Below are 19,110 nucleotides of genomic sequence, written 5' to 3'. Positions count from 1 at the left end.
ACAGCGAAATGAGAGGCGACGGTATTCGTATCCATGTTTTGCATTTCTCGTAGGTATTCATTGAATTCGTATACTCGTTATGACACTCTTGGGTGTGTCGTGCTCTGTGTAAAGATCCAAAGCAGCTCCGTTGGGGTGGAACTGCTCCACTGCATCCCCTGGGTCGTTTCAACGGCTCCTCCATGTGTCTTTCTATCTTACATGGAGCTTCGCTCTCCATCGCATCTCCATCAAAGGCTCAGCAATTACCATTCTTCAGCCACAGGCGAATGGATCGGGGACCACTCCTCGAGGTTACCATTTGAGGTGAGCAGGATACTCTTGGCCTGAGGCCTCACATCGACGAACTGCGCGCACATAACTGGTTCCGTGAATTTGCGGCTGAGAAGCGGACTCTCCAGCAGCTGTCCCGTGCTGGCGTCCCATAAATTGACGCAGTGATTTTTGTGAAAATCCGTGGACGCGCCGAGGACGATGTTGAGCTCCGTGTCGTATGCGAAGCCGAGTCCGTATCTGTTCTGTCGCCGCTGCTCAGGGACATTGAAGCTCAGATACGCCTGGCTGGTGTTGAATCTGGGGCGACCATTGAAAGGCTTGGATCTGCTCGGTTGTGGGCACCAGCGCAGATCATACAGAGATGTAGATGTCAGGCCATGCACGAGGACCTGATGGGCTCCAATCGTCCGAACATGGCTTACGCCTGATGTGTGTTGGATCCGTGCAGTTGAGAAGTCGGCTTTCGTTGTAGCACGCAGGTCTGCGAGTCTTACTGTTCCGTCGCGTGCACCGCAAACGATGACATTGTTGTCTTTGAACCATGCAGAAGTGAAAGATTTGGATTGCTTTCCGCCGAAAACTTTCTTGTTTGAATTCATCTCAAGACCGGCCACACCTACACCTTCCACGTCGACTGTCGCGAAAGCGTCGTGATTCGGTGCGACTGCAAGCTCGATTATTGGATTCTGAAGGGGACGCTGATACCCCAACATCATGCCCGAGTAATTCGTATTCTCGGCCTCGGCGAAGGGCTCCTGGTTCACATACAGGATAGAAAAGCTCGTGACATCGGTGTGGAAAAGATCATTCTGGCACGCCCATACACTTACCCCGTGGCGTCCGAGTGAGATTATCCGATTAACTGTGCTGACGAAGCCAATGTGTTGCAGAGATTGTCCTCTTGAGTAGAGGGAACACCCAGTGTCAGCAGGCTCCAAGACGCAGGCCAGTGACCTGCCGTCCCCGAAAGCCCCGAAACTTATTGGGCTGAATAACCGCCCAGTTATCTCATCCACAGCAAATTGTCCAGGGATACTTTTGACCAAGTCCGCGTGATCGTCAATAATGGTGGGAAGTTGAACCGTCTCGCTCAGGCTGGCTACGTAGAACTCCTTGACGGTACTCCCAGCACTTTTCTTTCGACTTCCCAGCCGAGGCATGAAACTCAGCAGAGGATGGTGTAGAAGCTTCGATCGTCGTACTGTGACAGCATCTCTGGAAGCTTTGAGCAGTTTTTGTTGTTGCTTCAACTTTTCCGTAATTTGATCTGCTCGCACAGCTTGACGACTGTACTTAGCCGCAGTGTTCGACGATGAGCCTTCAGCAACATGGTTTGCGGTGATCTTGAAGTATCGATTTTTGGAGGTGTCGAAATAATACCCCGGCAGATCAGCTGGCATTCTCTTCTGCTCCGGATCATTCGTTGAGGTTGTGTAGCTGTTGACAGCTCCTTGGTTCGTAGGTTGTTCAAGCCTCGTCCTTGGTTCCTGTCCTCAGCTTTAGGGTTTATGATGCATAAGTTGCCTTGGTATGGGAAATGTTCTGAAAAGCGTCTGGAGGTGGATCCTATTATTTCCACTACAACGCGTCATGAACAAGTAGCCCGTACTTACACATTCTCAAGTTCATCAATCCTGAAGAGAAGCAATTGGAAAAAGGAGCGACTCTGCCACAGAGAAATTTTGGCTTGAATTACGAGGGTAGTTGGACTAGGAGCCGATGATTAGCCGGAGCTGTTGATGTCAATTTCCACTTCAAGCCTTTGCAACCGTCTTTCGCGAAAGGCCAGGAGAAGACTCTGTGATTGTCCCGAGCTGGGCGTTGATACAATTCGCAGCAGGGTAAGCGATCTTTGGTGAATAGATCATCTGGAATCGGGACTTGTAGCTGGTAAGTTTGAGGCGCAGATGCAGGCGGAGAAGAAGGTTTCTGGTATAGCAACTGCGCTTGAAGGTGTGAACAACTTCAAGCAAACAGCATTGATGCGGCAATTGCTATTGTGATATTCCAACGCCTCTTGCGAGTTCAAGATGGAGTGACCACGTACTACTTCTAGGTAGGCACTTATGCATGAAGGGGTGGCTTTAGGAAAGAATAAGTTAAGGACCTAGGTAAGTTCGAGTTACGGCCTCCTCAATAGCTACCTATATAAGCTATACTTATACTGGTAGAGGAAGGAGACATATACGAGGAAAAAAAGATCTTCCACACCCATTATCGAATAGCAAAACAACAAAAAATGGGGTGGAGCGAAGAGGAGACTTGGAAGCCTCCTCATACCTGTATGACAGTCCGGGACTCCGGATTCCAAACATGTGAACAACCTGAACGCAACACATGAACAGGCCCGCCAGCCAAACCACAGAATTAACGATGCCATACGACTTTGGTTGTTATGAGATTTCTCTCGTGCACTATGCATTTTTTGGTGGCTTTTTGTTCTCTTTTTTTTTCTCTTTCTTTGTTTTTTTTTTCTTTTCTTTTGTGTGTGCCGGCTGCATGCATGCTGCGTTATTTCGCCTAGACAAAGTTGAGCACAATTCAACTTTTAAAAATTATGAAGACTCGGTTGGTTTGCCGAGACTTCACGCTTAGGGGGCTGTTGTCACTGTGAAGGGGGGCACCTGGAAAGTGAAGCACTGGGGGTTGGTGAGTGAAGCAGAAAGCAGTCAACTGTGAGAATCATTCAAGGGAACATGACTCCGGGCTGTCTACCTTTGAACACATTCGCTGACGGTTGAACTACTGCTAGTATATGGGTTTGAGGAGGAAGGTACTCTCATGAAGCTTATCTGAACATGACCATTCTTTCAGCACTCGTTAAATCCAACAAGCAACTCTAGCGACAACAGGATCATCTCAGAGCGAATCGCCGTGATCCTGCAATTGCAATTGTCTGGCAATAATGCTGTTAATACATAGGTGTTGAAAGATCAATCTGATGCACAAGAAGGACGATATCTGCCTCGTGTCCTCGGACCTGCTATGGCGGGCAGGGTACTTCCACAGTGTGTTTTGGGCATCCTTGGGATACTAGGTCCAAGAGATTGAGAGATTGAGGCAATCGAGTTGTTTTTCAGTACTTCCTTCGCTCAAGAAATGATCGATGTTTGGACATCTGGAAAGTCCAATATCGTTCACTCGGCAAGGCTGACCATCTAGATGTAAGCGAACAGTACCTAATATAGGGAAGCGCAGCCTCGGCCCGGATATCTATTCCGAATTGAGATTTCAGACCTTATCGTCATGTGACCTTGCCTGGCAACTCGGAGGTACCACTTGGTCAACTACGTTCACATCAATTCAAGACTATTTCATTCAATCCCAATCTCAATTGCGCCTGCACTTCTAATCTGTACTTATAGCTACTACTATTGCTCAGTGCAAGACACTGCAAAGCGTTCATGTTCAACTAGACCCTGGTCATCCTTGTCTACTCATCCGAAACACTTGCAAACTTCTCCGAGATGTTTTGCAATAGTTTGTCGTATTTGCCGCTGACCTCTTCCTCGTTGTCTGGGAGCTCGAACTTCATGCTTCTCAGACCGTGCTGAATTTCCGAAGTGGCCTCTCTGATCTTGGCCCAAGATAGACCACTGGACACAGCCTTCTGTGCCTCATCGTGGAATTGCATGAAGCCCTTCATCATGTATTCTGTCTTCCATAGCGGGCAGAATTGATCGTAATCACTGTATCCATTTTGTTGCAAGAAATCGTCCTTCAACATAGCCGCAACGTCAAGAACAATCTTGTCCGAGTCACCAAGTGCCGATTTGCCCACCAACTGCACGACTTGATCGAGATCTTCAGAATTAGTCAAAAGTTCCTTGATGCGATTTCGTAGCTTGGGGAACTCGGGGTGATCTTTCTCGTAGAACTTGTCCAGAATGTTGGTGTATTTGCTGTACGACAGAGAAGTGTTGATACTGGGGAAATGTTTTCGTTGAGCCAATTTCTTGTCCAGCCCCCAGAAAACTTGCACAATACCAAGAGTGGCAGAAGTGACCGGATCGGAGAAATCGCCACCAGGAGGGGAGACAGCACCCACAATCGAGATACTACCCTTGCGCTCAGGAGAGCCCAGAGCAATAGATGCACCTGCTCGCTCATAGAAGGAAGCAAGCTTGGCAGAAAGATAAGCTGGGAAACCTTGATCCGCAGGCATTTCTCCCAGACGGCCAGAAAGTTCTCGCAGAGCTTCAGCCCATCGAGACGACGAGTCTGCCATCATCGCAACAGCCTTTCCTTGATCCCGAAAATATTCTGCTACCGTAATTCCAGTGTAGATAGAAGCTTCACGAGCAGCGACAGGCATGTTGGAGGTATTGGCAATCAAACATGTACGCTTCATGATAGCTTCTTTGCGACCATCAATGGTGATGGAGAGCTCGGGGAAATCCATCAGAACTTCTGCCATCTCATTGCCTCGCTCACCGCCTATAGACTGTCAGTTGTGGGAACAATTCAATGGTGGGCAGACGACTTACAGCCGACATAGACAATAATGTCACTGTTTGAGAATTTGGAGACGGACTGGGAAATGACAGTCTTGCCACAACCGAAGGCTCCAGGAATGCAGACGGTACCACCTTGAACGGATGGGAACAAGGCATCAAGCACTCGTTGACCGACAATGAATGGAGAATCTGCTTCAAGACGCTCGCTGACCGGTCGAGGGACACGGACTGGCCATGTGTGCATCATGGGGTATTCCTTTGTTTCTCCATTGAATTCGAGGGTGAGTAAGGGTGTGTCGACTGTGTACTCTCCCTTTTTGGCGATCTTCTTGATTGTACCCTTGGCTCGGGGTGGGAGCAAGATTCGATGTTCATTCAGAAGAGTGTTCTCAACGACAACACCCCAAACATCGCCACCACTGATGTTGTCACCTTCTTTTGCAGTTGGAGTGAAGGGCCATTTCTTCTTTCGATCGAGAGAGGGTACTGCAATACCACGGGGAATGTAAATACTGTTGGTGCTGGAAGCGATGGTCTTCAAAGGTCGTTGGATACCATCATAGATTGTTTCCATCAAGCCAGGGCCAAGTTCGACTGATAAGGGTTTACCAGTTCGAATGACGGGATCACCAACGGTGACACCAGCTAAATGGAGTCAATTAAAGCTCGCAGGAGAGACGAATCGGTAAAGAAAACTTACCAGTCTCTTCGTAGACCTGAATGGTAGCTTTGTCTGCCTCAATCCGAATGACTTCACCAGCTAGCTCGTCATAACCAACTTTACACAGCTCGTACATAGAAACACCAATCATGTGTTCAGCAACAATGACAGGTCCCGAGACGGAGAAGATGGAGCCGGTCTGCTTGTCTTCATCCTCGCCAGCATTTTTGGAGTCCTTCGCGGCAGGCATCTTTCTATAAGTTCTGGTGGTTGTATGGAGGTCGCGGTGTTGAAGAGGTTGCGGAAAGGCAAAGATGGAGGCTTCGTTAAAGGTACTGGGACCCGGGAGGTCACCGTCGAGCTCGTCGTCAAGTAAGTCTGGGAGGGCTAATTGGAGTTGGACGTATTTCAGATCGTTGATCTCCTCGATCGTTTTACCCGTGATGAACTCGAGGATGGTTGAAGTGTTCTTTCTCAGGATTTTTGGTCGGCCTAGTCCAAGCATATATCATAGTCTGGTGGAGAGGCGCAGATGCAGGCACGGGAGGGAAGCTTTGACAGGTGCTGTACGAGGTACGGATTAGTTGGAGCTGGTGGGTGACGGGCTCAGTTTTCGGGGCATCTTCTCTGCTTAAGGGTTTAACCGAACTTATCCTGCCCCCAAGTCTCACAAGATCATTCTTTCCAATCATTTCAAAGACATTTGGACAAATCCGGGTCGTTCTCAACGTGGTCATGGTGTTTGTTGAATGATGGATATGATATTACAAGACTGGACAAAGACATAACTACCTATCTAGGTATTGTAGAACCGCGACCAAATGTATTAGGAGCAACTCCAGTTAACTTGAAATTCACGGGTACCCCCAGCAAGGAGAGTACGAATAATAGCACCGTGAATGCTTTGAGGTTCCACGAGGTTGATATAACGAAAATGAACTAGATGAAGGCACTTGTACTCATATTAAACCTCTCTTTCCAGCACAGTCGGATAGGTGGTCAATGTAAGTTACCTCTGTAAGAAACAAGAGAGTATCAAATAGGACTTATCAAAAGCCAGTGTCCAACGCAACAATATTCACTATTGCGACCAAACGTTGCAAGAATAGCAGTGAACTATCTTTTGACTGTCCTTAAGGTAAGATCTGGATATTTCAATGTCATGAACATCACAATCAGCCACCTCCACACACAACAGGGAAGGTTGGAAGGACACAGGAAGGACAAGGCTGAAGTTCCTGTCCAAACCTGTGAGGGCTTATCGGGCACCGGCTTATCGCTGATCAGTGATCAAGCACAGGCAGGCTAGGCGCCAACTTTCCCGCGCTAGAAGATAACCTGAATGGAATCGAGGGGCACCTGGGTTTGAAACCAGTCAACTCCCCTCCTCATTTTTGGGGGGCGGTGAGATCAGGGTCCCCTTTGCCGTGGCCCGTAACAGATCAGGTGCTGCTGGTCGATTTGTTTGGACTTCTTAGGCTGGTTGAAGACCCCTCTTTCACTGGTCCAGGCGGATAGCCAGCGAGTCGGCACTGAGAGGTTCACCTGACCTAAGGCAAGCTTCGGATTTACACAGTTAGCAGCTGGGCTTGCATATTCAAGTTGGTGAGTGACAGTGCTTTTTGGTCTGAGCAAGAATATACAGTATCAGCGAATGGCGTGGTAATTTTGCATAGTTGTGTTGGCTAGGTACCTAGGTACCTAGATAGCTTCTACATCTACTATAATACAATGTATTTTTTTTAAAAAAACAAAAGCTCCTCTAGATGGTATTAAAGAATAGATCTTATAAATTTAGAAGAATATAAATAAACTATTCCTAGAGAAATAGGAACCTAAAGTACGAGAATTTAGCTAGGGATTTTCGCTATCTACCAACCTAGGTACCTAGGTAACTAGCAATCGCCTTATCATTACAAAATGTTACAATTTTCACTGTTCGACTTAGGCGTTTCGTGGATGGGTGGCCTCCATTTACATCTGGCGTTCTTCGTGCTTCGACCCTAACAACAGCACCATGAGGACCTGTGCTCCTCCGACATCATCCAACTCCAAGGCCTAACTGCAACTGACTTACCCTCCGTCTGCCATCACATCCATCACCACCATCAAACCCCGAATTTGACGCTATTCAGCTTTCGAATAAGTTGTCTGCTGGTTCTGCAATCATATCTTCCTAGCAACTTCATCCCCACGGCATTTATATCTATAAAAGTGGTCATTGATATCCCGCCATCCACCAAGTCTCCAAGAAAGGCACAGACGACATCCTCACTTCAGCACTGTCTTCCCCTCCCCGCCTATCCAGGCGTCACCAACTACAGCAAATTCGAATGGTACACCCACCACTCGAGTTGCCAACTTCTCCCTTCTCGGTGTCTCCCAGCAGGTTCAACCAAACAGTAACTCTACATCGCTCATCCTTTCCACCTGGGGAGACTTGATCTTGATACTGGCGGCAACGCCGCCACCCCGAGCTGGCAAACCACCCAGATTCGAACGATCACCTACTCATATCCGACGACCCATCCATTTCCATCTTCCCCAACCCATCCTCTAACACAATTTCTACTACCCACCCAACAACACATCCCATTACCAATACTCGACAGACGCCTTCCACAGAACAAACCCAAATCCCCCTCCCTCATCAAACCCCGAATCAAGTCCCTATAGAGCAGGGACAGGCTCCAGAGCCTAGAGGCAGACGTAGGAGAAGAAGATCATCCTCGGAAGACATTCCGACAGAATCTCCCGGCCCAACTGCTACCTCTCCCGTTCTCGAGGACGCCGGTCCAAGTACGGGAACCCGCTCAGGCGGAAGACTAGCGAGACAAAAGCGAAGACGACTCGAGAAACCCACAATGAGAGTAAATGAGGACAACGGACAAGTATATGCCAATGGTCACACTGCCAGCTCCAATGGCTCGACACCAAGGAAGCCTCTTCAAATGAACGGACACAGTTCTGGAGCCCTCAATGGCTCTAGTCCGTCATTCACGAATGGCACGGGGAAGAGGTTATCTCCTGTTCGACCACCTACGTATCGGGGACACGATAGAGAAGAAGTGGTTCGTATTATAATTCAGGGTCTCTCAGATATGGGATATCCTCAAGCAGCCAACGTTTTGAGTGCCGAAAGTCATTTCGAGTTGGAGAGTCCTTCAGTAGCCGCGTTTCGGAGTGCCATTCTGGAAGGAGTGTGGTCTGAGGCAGAGGCTATATTGCTTGGCTCTCCTCCCAGCAGTTCACATCTGGATGACGACCAGTATGGTGAAGGCTTAGTCCTTGCAGAGGGTGCCGACAGAGGTCAAATGCTCTTCTGGATCCGACAACAAAAGTTCCTCGAGTTGTTGGACCGAAGAGATCTCGGGGTTGCTTTAATGGTGCTTCGACAAGAGTTGACTCCTCTTGGTCATGACATCCACCAACTCCATGCTTTATCCACATTACTCATGTGCCCACCAGAGGATCTCCGGAGTAAAGCCCACTGGTCTGGCACAGTAGAGGAATCAAGGAAGATGCTGCTCCAGGATCTTTCTCGTTCTATTGCACCATCAGTCATGATTCGCGATCACAGGCTGGCTGAGCTGTTTGATCAAGTCAAGCAAAATCAAATCAACCAATGTCTATATCACAACACTTCAATACCACCATCTTTGTATGCTGATCATCATTGCGATCGTGACGACTTTCCCTCACGTACATCTCTGCAACTAGAGGACCACACAGGAGAAGTTTGGCATGTCCAGTTTTCTCACGATGGCAGCAAGTTGGCAACAGCAAGTCAAGACAGGTCTGTCAACATTTATGAGACAGTCACCTTCAAACTCTTGCATACTCTGACCCAGCATTCTGGTGGAGTGACCTATGTGGCTTTTAGTCCTGATGATAGCAAGATCATCACTTGTTCTCAAGATTGTAAAGCACGGGTTTTTGATGTTGAATCTGGCCGACTAAGGGCGACTCTTGAACATCAGACCGTGGATCAGAACTATGCAATTACAGCCGCCGCCTGGGGCCCGGATTCGATGAGTTTTGTAACTGCTAGCCATGACAGGAACTCACAATTATGCCATTGGAATCTACGATCATCTGAAATGGAGCGACCTGCTCATACATGGCCACCAGGGTTTCGAGTGCAGGACGTTGGAATCACTGATGATGGTCACTGGCTTGTGGCACTGGATTCCCAGAACATCATTCGGATTTTCGACCTTCACACGTACCGCGAGGAACCTCCGATCAGGTCCACTGGCAAGATGACAGGGATCACACTCAGCCAAGATGGGAACTCTGTGCTGGTCAATCTAGCCATTGGTGAAGTTCACATTATTGACCTAGTTACGCGAGATATCATCAGGAAATTCCGAGGGCAGAAGCAAGGGGAGTTTGTTATTCGAAGTTGTTTTGGCGGTGCTGCCGAGAACTTCGTAGTTAGCGGATCTGAAGGTATGATTATCGCCACGATTATGGGAATGTCTACTAACAAGATAACAGATGGAGATATCTATGTTTGGCACAAGGAGAATGAAGTGTTAGTCGAGAAGTTGACAGGTCATGGCCGAGGGCAAAGTGGTAAGCAGTGTGTCACCACTGTGGACTGGAACCCTCGAGATGCAGGCATGTTTGCATCTGGTGGAGACGATCGCAAAGTACGAATGTAAGTTTCTTTGTTTGCTATTCTCATATTTTTGTAGAACTTGGGCTAATCATTTCAGATGGACGAATGCACTGTCTCCGATCGAAGGCCTGGCACCATCATTGACCAGGTCAGTTGTTCGACACGATTCAGGACGAACAAGTGCTATGAGATCAACGCTTTGAGATGATAAGATTCAAGGAGTTCAAAGGACTAGATCCCGGGAAGGAGAACCTGCACAGAATAGAGGATTTGGGTAGCGCATAGCATTTTGATGGTGTTGCTTTGTCTTTTTTGGGATGATTGCAGAGCATGGTTTTATCTGGATGATGGAAGCATCTGGTTGTCAGGAGTCAACAACTCGCAAGGGCATGGCATTACATATGATGGGAAGCACGGAAATCGAGAATCTAGCTGGCTCGACAAGGTAGCCACCACTGCACTGGCAATATCGACAGAAATACCCCCAAGATCTAGTAGATAGTGAATGTCAAATTCCAACACACGGCAACACACGGGTTGCTCTTTAATCCAGCCGTACTGGTGAGGTTGCCCAGTTGAGTTATCCTGTCTTGCTGGAACTCAATTGCCCATGTGGTTTCAGGGCAATCTCGTGACACCAGCTTCAAAACCAATACCCACAACCCGTTGGAATTGAAGGCTGCCTAATTCACATCAGAGGTCGTTTGACGTTGTCATCACTCATTCCTCAGGCTTCAGAGGCGAGCAAAGTGAATGGGACTAAATCCTACCAGGCCCACACAGACAGTCTTTTGCCTCCTAATCAGTGGGTGGAATTAAGGGCGCCTGTTTACCTAGTGCCCCTAAATCGCCGAGGAAGGGGTGAAGGTTCTCGTTAAGACTGTAGCCTGCAAGTCACAATCCACCGCCTGGAAGACCGATGGCGAAGCCTGTTAAGCCACGCCTGCCGTTTCTCTTTGGCCGCCAAGAGCAACCTGAATCGTCACCTTTATCACCACCGCGGATCAAAAGGGTGGCAAGCGCAGCTGCATCATCCCAACCCAGATTGGGATCCCAAGATTTGGCCAGCATTGCGCATTCACATCCGCACCCTCCTCCCACTGCCACTACAAAGACCAACAACTCGGTCCCTGAACCACAATCACAACTCGAACAGTATCACCATCATAACGATACTCCTCCAAACCGACTGTCTCTCGAACTCGCACTCCAATTTTCTGCAAGAAGTAGTATTGATTCCAACTGCTCCGACTTACTACACGACTCTATCCCATTGACCTTCGCCCCGACCATGGCGGCTTCACCGGCCGGTGGTGGTCATTCGTGAGTACCCACCTTCACTCAGCTCAATGGTATTTCTTGTTCTGACTATATCCGAAGCATCAACGTCAATGACCCTACCTTGATTGCCCTTGTCAACAAACTACAAGACGTCTTCAACACAGTTGGCGTATGTACCCCAGGCACCATTGTTTCCCACACCAGTCTGACATCCTCTCCTTCCAGGTCGCTAATCCCATAGATCTACCTCAAATTGTCGTCGTCGGCTCTCAGTCCAGTGGCAAGTCCTCTGTATTGGAGAATATTGTTGGCAGAGATTTGTGAGTCGCCCAGGGCGGTCCTACTTCTATTCTCCTGAAAGAACCATTACTGACCTGCGCTCAAGCCTCCCTCGTGGTGCCGGTATCGTCACTCGTCGCCCTCTTGTCCTTCAATTGATACACAGACCTGTCCCTGCCAAACTTCAGACGAATGGAGTCTCGGAGGCTGATCTCAAAGGCAGCAGTGATGCGCTGGCAAACGTCGACGAATGGGGAGAGTTTCTGCACTTGCCAGGACAGAAATTTTACGATTTCAACAAGATCCGAGACGAAATTGTAAAGGAAACCGAAGCCAAGGCAGGTCGCAATGTTGGCATCTCCCCAGCGCCCATCAACCTGCGGATATATTCTCCCAACGTTCTCACGCTGACCCTGGTTGATTTGCCTGGTCTGACCAAAGTGCCAGTGGGTGACCAGCCAAGGGATATCGAGCGGCAGATCAAGGATATGGTTCTCAAACAAATCTCGAAGCCAAATGCCATCATTCTCGCCGTCACCGCTGCCAACGTGGATCTGGCCAACTCAGATGGTTTGAAGCTGGCCAGAGAAGTGGATCCTGAGGGTCAACGAACAATTGGTGTTCTCACAAAGATCGATCTTATGGATACTGGTACCGATGTTGTTGACATTCTTGCCGGAAGAATTATTCCACTACGACTTGGCTATGTCCCTGTGGTCAATAGAGGCCAACGAGACATTGAGAACAAGAAACAAATTGGTCTGGCTTTGAAGGCAGAGAAGGAGTTCTTTGAGAATCACTCCTCTTACAGAAACAAGGCATCATACTGCGGTACTCCTTATCTCGCCCGAAAGCTCAATCTCATTCTCATGATGCACATCAAGCAAACTCTACCCGACATCAAAACTCGCATTGCTACATCCTTACAGAAATACAGTGCTGAATTGGAACAGCTTGGCAGTGGTGATATTTTGGGCAACAGTCCCTCAAATATCATACTCAACATCATTACCGAATTCGCCAATGAGTATAGAACAGTTCTAGACGGCAACAGTGCAGAATTGTCCAGTAACGAACTTTCAGGTGGTGCCAGAATTTCCTTTGTCTACCATGAATTATATTCAAATGGGATCAAGGCGATTGACCCCTTCGAGCAAGTCAAAGATATCGATATTCGGACCATTCTATACAACTCATCTGGTTCATCTCCAGCACTCTTTGTCGGAACCACCGCTTTCGAATTGATCGTGAAGCAACAAATTCGACGACTAGAGGAGCCATCACTCAAGTGTGTCTCCCTCGTGTACGACGAACTAGTGCGTATCCTTGGTCAGTTGCTGCAGAAACAACTCTTTAGGAGGTATCCCGGGCTCAAAGAACGATTCCATTCGGTGGTCATAAGCTTCTTCCGAAAAGCTATGGATCCAACCAACAAATTGGTCAAAGATCTTGTGGCCATGGAGGCATGTTATATCAACACTGGTCATCCAGACTTTCTCAATGGGCATCGTGCGATGGCCATTGTAAACGATAGGCATAACGCCGCCAAACCCACTCAGGTAGATCCCAAGACTGGAAAGGTACTTCCTCCATCTATCCCACCAAGAGCAGGGTCTCCCAGTCTCCCCACTGATGGCGGCGACGGCAATTCTGGCTTTTTCGGCTCCTTCTTTGCTAGTAAGAACAAGAAAAAGATGGCCGCCATGGAACCACCTCCAGCCACCCTAAAAGCCAGCGGAACTTTGTCCGAACGTGAAAATCAAGAAGTTGAAGTGATCAAGCTTTTGATCAACAGCTACTTCAACATTACTCGGAGAACCATGATTGATATGGTGCCAAAGGCGATCATGTTGTCGCTCGTACAGTAAGTTGAGCTTCCATACCCGCGTCAAGATTTCTTACTGACAAACAATAGGCTCACCAAAGATGAAATGCAACGAGAACTCCTTGAACAGATGTACAAGACACAGGAACTCGATGATCTCCTCAAAGAAAGCGATTACACTGTCCGACGGCGGAAAGAATGCCTGCAAATGGTTGAGAGTTTGGCCAAAGCTAGCGAAATTGTCAGTCAGGTTCAGTAAAGAGATCACATTTGGTTGGTTTGATGTTTCCTGGCCCAGAACGGGTGGGGTACCATTCTTGCACTGAGGTTGATAGACGACTATCACCTTGCATGAGACCTTCGGATGAAACGGGCGCAAGCAATCCGGCTCGGATCCCAAACGAGGCGAGACGCAAGATTGTTATCTCTCTTAAGGATTTGTTGACGGCTCACCATTTCTTGCAGACGACTAGCGATATTTGTGGGATCACGGCACGAGGGCATGCTGTATTTAGCATGCGGGTAGAATGGGGTGGACGGATGACAGGCATGCAAATATCAAGATAGAGCTAAACAGAACACCGACGGAGCGCCTTTCAACTGTTTTGGTTTCATTAGCACAGCGAATTTCTCGAATTGAGGGAGGGGACTTGAAGCAAGCTAGGCATGAGTGTCTTGGGCCTTGATGCTAACGTAACGGTGTTGGCAGGGGAGAATGACTTGGCCTTGCTATACGATGGTACTCACATGAAGTTCATGTTTAGTGTTTCAACATGTGTCTTCGGGGTCGGAAGTCAATGGTCATTACTAGATATCCAAACTCTTTTTTCTCCCACCCATATCACTCCTTCCGCTCAGGTAGCCCTATCTTCCCATCCCGACCCGTATGACCTTCTGCCCAAATCAACACAATCATTCTCACGGTCAACGGCCACTTCACCAAGCCTCTCGAGCTCAGTCGACATCATGCTCAAAGAGACTCACTCGGGATGCACAACGGTGCGATCCCCCGAAGTCCACAACCTCCTAATCTCCCAGCGCTTGATCTTCCACAGGCCGCCCTGCCCAGCATCACTCACCAAATCCATAAAATACAGCGTGCCGGCCGTGTACGACGCATCGCGCTCGACAAACGCATCCTCAGGCTTCATATGATAGGCGACCGCATGGGCCGACAGCGACGCGGTATCGGCGTCATCGTCCTTCAACTCTACCCGCACGTTCGTCACGACGTGCGTCGTCACCAGCGCAAAGGTTCGCGCCAGCAGTGGCTGGACGGACTCCCACCCCTCGATTGTGGTGGTGTTGTCGATCGTCAGGCTTGTGCTGGCGTCGGTGACGATGGCTGATTCCAATAGTGTCAGGTCGTTCGTGTCGATCCCCAGGATGCATCGGTGGAGCGCGTCCGCGACGGCTTCGCGGGGCGTGAGTCCGGGCAGCTTGGTGCTTGTTGTCCTTGTGGTGGGCTGGGACATTGCGATTGTTTGTCGTGGATGGTGGTGGTGATCAGCTAGAACACTGTCTTGCTGTGTTGGTGAGTGGCTTTGTCTTGTCCACTGCGTGGTTTGGAGGGTGAGTAGATGCTATGTTCTCCTTCGTATGAGGCAGAATAGCTGTTTTGGTATCTGGTACCTCCATATAAACATAGGGTTCTCACCCTTGTTTTAAGTACTATTACCTAGGTAAAGACATGCTCAGAGGAACAAATAGGTACTTAGTATATACAATTTATTGGATCTCCACGGAATTAAACGGCAATAAACACCTGCACGAGGTACCAGAAGTTGCTCTTGCATATGCACGTATCTGCTCAGTGATCAGTAGAAGCGAGCACAAGTGTTCCGTGCTTGAGGTGAGCGCTCGCCTTCTCGACAACCAAGGACCTCGGCCTAAGATGCAGCATTTCGTCCAGCACGCGAACCAGACCGGTAAAGCCCTGCTTATGTCCGCATCTGATGAATGGGACACGAGGTTGGAGAGAGCCGTAGGTGATATCGAGTTCATTGTCTCGAGCTCTGGCTGGATGCGCGAGTAGATGACGACAGAGGCTGTTCTTTTTGGCAGTGGTCATCAGCAAGGAGTCTCTGCTCGCCTCGTTCGCGATCGAAATACATATCCATCCATCGTCTGTCGTCCAGCCATGCTCTGTTGCTGGGTATGGTTTATCTCTCCCCATTCCGAGACTTCTCAGAGTGAGATATTTCATCCGAACTATGGCGCTTGTGGGAAGCTGCAGCCATCTGTGGCAGGTTCGTCCATGTGCAAATCATCCAAAGACGCGTGGAAACCCGCTGAGTGATGGAATTGGCGGCCAGCAGAGACTGAGTACCGAAGCGGGTACTAAGTATGTACCGCGGTGATTCTCGAGTGGTCTTCCGAGATGATCAGGAATACGAGTCGTGGTTAGACTTGAGGCTTAAATCCTTACCGGTGCAGGATCTCCTTGTCTCGTCGTCTAGTCTCCGATGGACATAAGATATCTCCTGAATGTAGAATCACTCGAATGAAATGATTGATCACAGTTGCTTGAATCGAGGAGCGAGTGTTTCATCTTATCAGGCAAGGGGCGTGATGGGGTGAGGCTGGTACGACGCGCGCTCGAGAATAAATCTACATAGTAGTATTCGCCGAGTGCTTCGACTCGACCACGATTTCCCAAAATACCTACAACTCCATCAAATATTGGCCAACCCGTGCGATATTGAGTGAGAGATACTCACATAGATCTACAAAGGAAGCCTTGATAGCTCATAAAAAAAGTACTAGTATTTGACTCATTTTGCTTCAGCAGAACGGCTACTTACGAAGTATTCGACATGGTCCCAGATGGGAGTCATCGAAGGACCCGCAAGCAATACTTACCTAAGTCCCTGGTTACGTGATCATGTAAGTAGAGGTCTGCCGCAGACGAGAGACTCAGATTCTGACCGATATCCCCGCCCATGACCTCGTATGTAGATAAATGCACAGACGAAGAGATAGAACGAAGATATATGTGTTGAAACCCTCGCCATACTTACTGACTCATTAAGTATCTGGTGCATCTCTGATCCAGCGCAAGATACGAGTGACAATGATGTTCTCCTGCCGGTGTCGGCGTCCGGGATGTTCTCCGACGGCGTGAGGCTACACCGGCTAGATACTTTATCATTCATAATGACTTGAGATTTCACGATCCCTCACTCGATGCCAATAAGTATATTGAATCGCTACGAATCGAAGTCTTTTCAAATACCCGTCCGGTCCCTGGAGGTGATTCGAAAACGAGGTAAGAATGGGCGACGCCCAAGAGCCCGCTCCCACTTCAATCTCAAACACAGCCACAGACCACTCAACGACAAACCCAACAGCCACATTTATACCCAAACAAATCTCCCGCGTTGCCATTATTGGCGCCGGACCCGTAGGAATAGCATTTTCAAAATTCCTCATTGCGGAGAAATGCTTTTCCGAGATCGATATCTACGAGCAACGGGACAACGTTGGCGGGATCTGGAACCTCAGCGATAATGTGGTTTCGAGGAACGTGAGTGTCCCACAGACAGATCCGTGGTATGGCACGAGCAGTAGTGCTGCGAAGGACGATGCGCTTGAATTCGAATCCCCGCTCTACGAATATCTGGAGACGAACATTCCCAAACAGTTGATGGCGTACTGTGATGCGCCATTTGCGGATTCGGATCCGCTGTTCCCCGGGCACGAGGCTGTATTAGACTATTTGATACGCTATGCCGAGGAGGTTAGGCATCTGATACGATTCAACACGAAGGTAGATCGTGTTGATCTCCGAGTTGAAGACTGGGAAGGAAGGACGAAAGATCTCTGGACGGTTTCTTCGACGGATCTGATGACAGGGGTCAAAACATCCAAGACATACGACGCAATCGTCGTGGCCAATGGGCACTACACGGTGCCTTATGTACCGGCGATCCCTGGGCTGGACAAGCTCAATATACGGCACCCTGGCGTCGTACTCCATTCAAAAGCATATCGCAGGCCTGAAGACTTCACAGACAAAAAGGTTCTTGTGATTGGCAACTCTGCGAGCGGACTGGACATCGCCGCACAGATTGGCAAATTTGCACGCAAGCCCGTTTACCTTTCAGCGAGGAGCCCCAGTGCATTTGGAACATCAGCGCCGACGGAATGGCGAGAGGATGTGGATGAGGTGGTGAAGTTTTATACTTCAGAAGCCAAGACCCCGTCAATAAGGCTCAGGAGCGGTCGACTTGAAAGCGGCTTCGATTCCGTGGTCTTTGCAACAGGATACTTCTACAACTTCCCCTTTCTGAAGGACACGGAGCTACGACTGGGCGACGCCTTGGTCACGGATGGGTCTAGGACAAGAGGTCTCTACCAACATCTTTTTCATATCAAGCATCCCAGCTTGGTGTTTCCTGTCATCAATCTTAAAGTCATCCCATTTCCTCTCAGTCAGAATCAAGCTGCGGTCGCAAGCAGAGTGTGGTCTGGACGATTGGACCTACCTGAAGAGAAAGAAATGCACCAATGGGAGCGAGATGTCATCCAAAGGAAGGGTGAGGGCAAGTACTTTCACCTGAAGAAATTCCCTGAAGATGCGGCACAGCTCAATGAGCTGTTCCTGTGGGCAAAAGAAGCGAGAAACAGGCATGGCCTGGAGAATGATGGGGTGGGAAAGTCGGGCATGGCTTGGGATGAGAGGCTGGTCTGGATGAGAAGTCGATTTCCCGAAATCAAAGCGGCCTTTGCGAAGAGGGGCCGGGATAGATTCAAGGTCACGATGATGGAGGAGGTCGGCTTTGATTTTGAGACATGGTTGGAGGAGGTGAACCGGACAGGTCGGGTGGAAGAGTTGAACATGTTCCGTGAGGCAAAATGCCCATGAATGTGAATAAGATAGAGTGACAACTTTGCCTTGATATGAATAGAACCGGTTGGCTAGCAAGAACAATAGCAGCCAAAGTAACCTTAGTGAGAGTAACCATTGTTATCCTTATGGTCTGTCCTTGGTGTGATCGAAGTGAAGTGAGGTGAATCAAGCAACGAAGTGAATGGTGTTGCATTCATCAATTGTCATTCAAGTAACCACCAAGGCTCACAATCAAACCGCCCGAGTCTTCCTTCACCAGGTTTCATCAGATTCTCGTTCTTGAGAACTGTGGTGAACAATAATAGTTGGTGCTCTGAACTGTTTCTATTTTCTCTTCCTCCCTCTTCTCTTCTTCGCATTTTATCTACAACTTCAATTGCCACATCCTCTGATACTAATGCGAAGCATTGGAAGTTCAAGTTCAAATTCCAGCATTGACCAGCATCTCGGCTGAAGTCTCAAGTCCATTCCAAGGTAAGTCTAGTGTCATGTCGTGCCCGAGAGGGTCTCCCGGCGGCTTCCTTAGCTGCGGCCCGACCAACTCTGGGCAGCGAGGCAGAGAGGCAGCGAGTTAAACTGGGAAGGCGGCAAGCCAACGAATCGCCCAGGCGACTGTGATCCCGACCCGCGGCTGCCATTACGAGACAGCCGACTGAAATTGCCAGTGCCCGCCATTATTCTGCCACCGCCACTGCTACTGCCACTGCCACTGCCAGCGGTCACCGTCACTGATTTCTTGATACCCGGCCTTGCCAGTGCCTCGAACTGAATGATTCATTTACCCCATTCCACACTTTGTTTACCTTCACATGCCACCTAGTCGCCATTGACCTTTCCGCTAACCATGAGGATCCA

At 48.9% G+C, this 19,110-nt stretch overlaps 6 protein-coding genes across 6 annotated transcripts; 3 read left to right on the top strand and 3 right to left on the bottom strand.

Moving 5' to 3' along the window:
- Positions 1-245: 245 nt before the first annotated feature.
- Positions 246-1,893, bottom strand: LTR84_010864 (uncharacterized protein; the record flags this gene model as incomplete). Its single annotated transcript, XM_064854398.1, has 2 exons — positions 246-1,723; positions 1,890-1,893. 2 exons carry the CDS (start codon positions 1,891-1,893, stop codon positions 246-248), a joined length of 1,482 nt encoding a protein of 493 aa, XP_064709124.1.
- Positions 1,894-3,709: 1,816 nt separating this feature from the next.
- VMA1 (H(+)-transporting V1 sector ATPase subunit A) lies at positions 3,710-5,899 on the bottom strand (the record flags this gene model as incomplete). The annotated part of the gene is made up of 3 exons (XM_064854397.1): positions 3,710-4,713; positions 4,764-5,378; positions 5,434-5,899. The coding sequence occupies 3 exons, from the start codon at positions 5,897-5,899 to the stop codon at positions 3,710-3,712; spliced, it is 2,085 nt and encodes a 694-aa protein (XP_064709123.1).
- A 2,359-nt stretch (positions 5,900-8,258) lies between these two features.
- Positions 8,259-10,061, top strand: LTR84_010862 (uncharacterized protein; the record flags this gene model as incomplete). The annotated part of the gene is made up of 1 exon (XM_064854396.1): positions 8,259-10,061. One exon carries the CDS (start codon positions 8,259-8,261, stop codon positions 10,059-10,061), a length of 1,803 nt encoding a protein of 600 aa, XP_064709122.1.
- A 1,248-nt stretch (positions 10,062-11,309) lies between these two features.
- Positions 11,310-13,662, top strand: VPS1 (vacuolar protein sorting-associated protein 1; the record flags this gene model as incomplete). The annotated part of the gene is made up of 5 exons (XM_064854395.1): positions 11,310-11,341; positions 11,399-11,468; positions 11,525-11,619; positions 11,685-13,442; positions 13,494-13,662. The coding sequence occupies 5 exons, from the start codon at positions 11,310-11,312 to the stop codon at positions 13,660-13,662; spliced, it is 2,124 nt and encodes a 707-aa protein (XP_064709121.1).
- Positions 13,663-14,383: 721 nt separating this feature from the next.
- Positions 14,384-14,878, bottom strand: LTR84_010860 (uncharacterized protein; the record flags this gene model as incomplete). The annotated part of the gene is made up of 1 exon (XM_064854394.1): positions 14,384-14,878. The coding sequence occupies one exon, from the start codon at positions 14,876-14,878 to the stop codon at positions 14,384-14,386; it is 495 nt and encodes a 164-aa protein (XP_064709120.1).
- Positions 14,879-16,677: 1,799 nt separating this feature from the next.
- On the top strand, positions 16,678-18,270 carry LTR84_010859 (uncharacterized protein; the record flags this gene model as incomplete). Its single annotated transcript, XM_064854393.1, has 1 exon — positions 16,678-18,270. The coding sequence occupies one exon, from the start codon at positions 16,678-16,680 to the stop codon at positions 18,268-18,270; it is 1,593 nt and encodes a 530-aa protein (XP_064709119.1).
- Positions 18,271-19,110: the final 840 nt, after the last annotated feature.

The sequence above is a fragment of the Exophiala bonariae genome, assembly GCF_035927105.1.
Source record: "Exophiala bonariae strain CCFEE 5792 chromosome Unknown scaffold_5, whole genome shotgun sequence".
Taxonomy (NCBI): domain Eukaryota; kingdom Fungi; phylum Ascomycota; class Eurotiomycetes; order Chaetothyriales; family Herpotrichiellaceae; genus Exophiala; species Exophiala bonariae.
The sequence above is the reverse complement of the archived record's forward strand: the minus strand, read 5'-3'. Positions and strand labels throughout refer to the sequence as shown.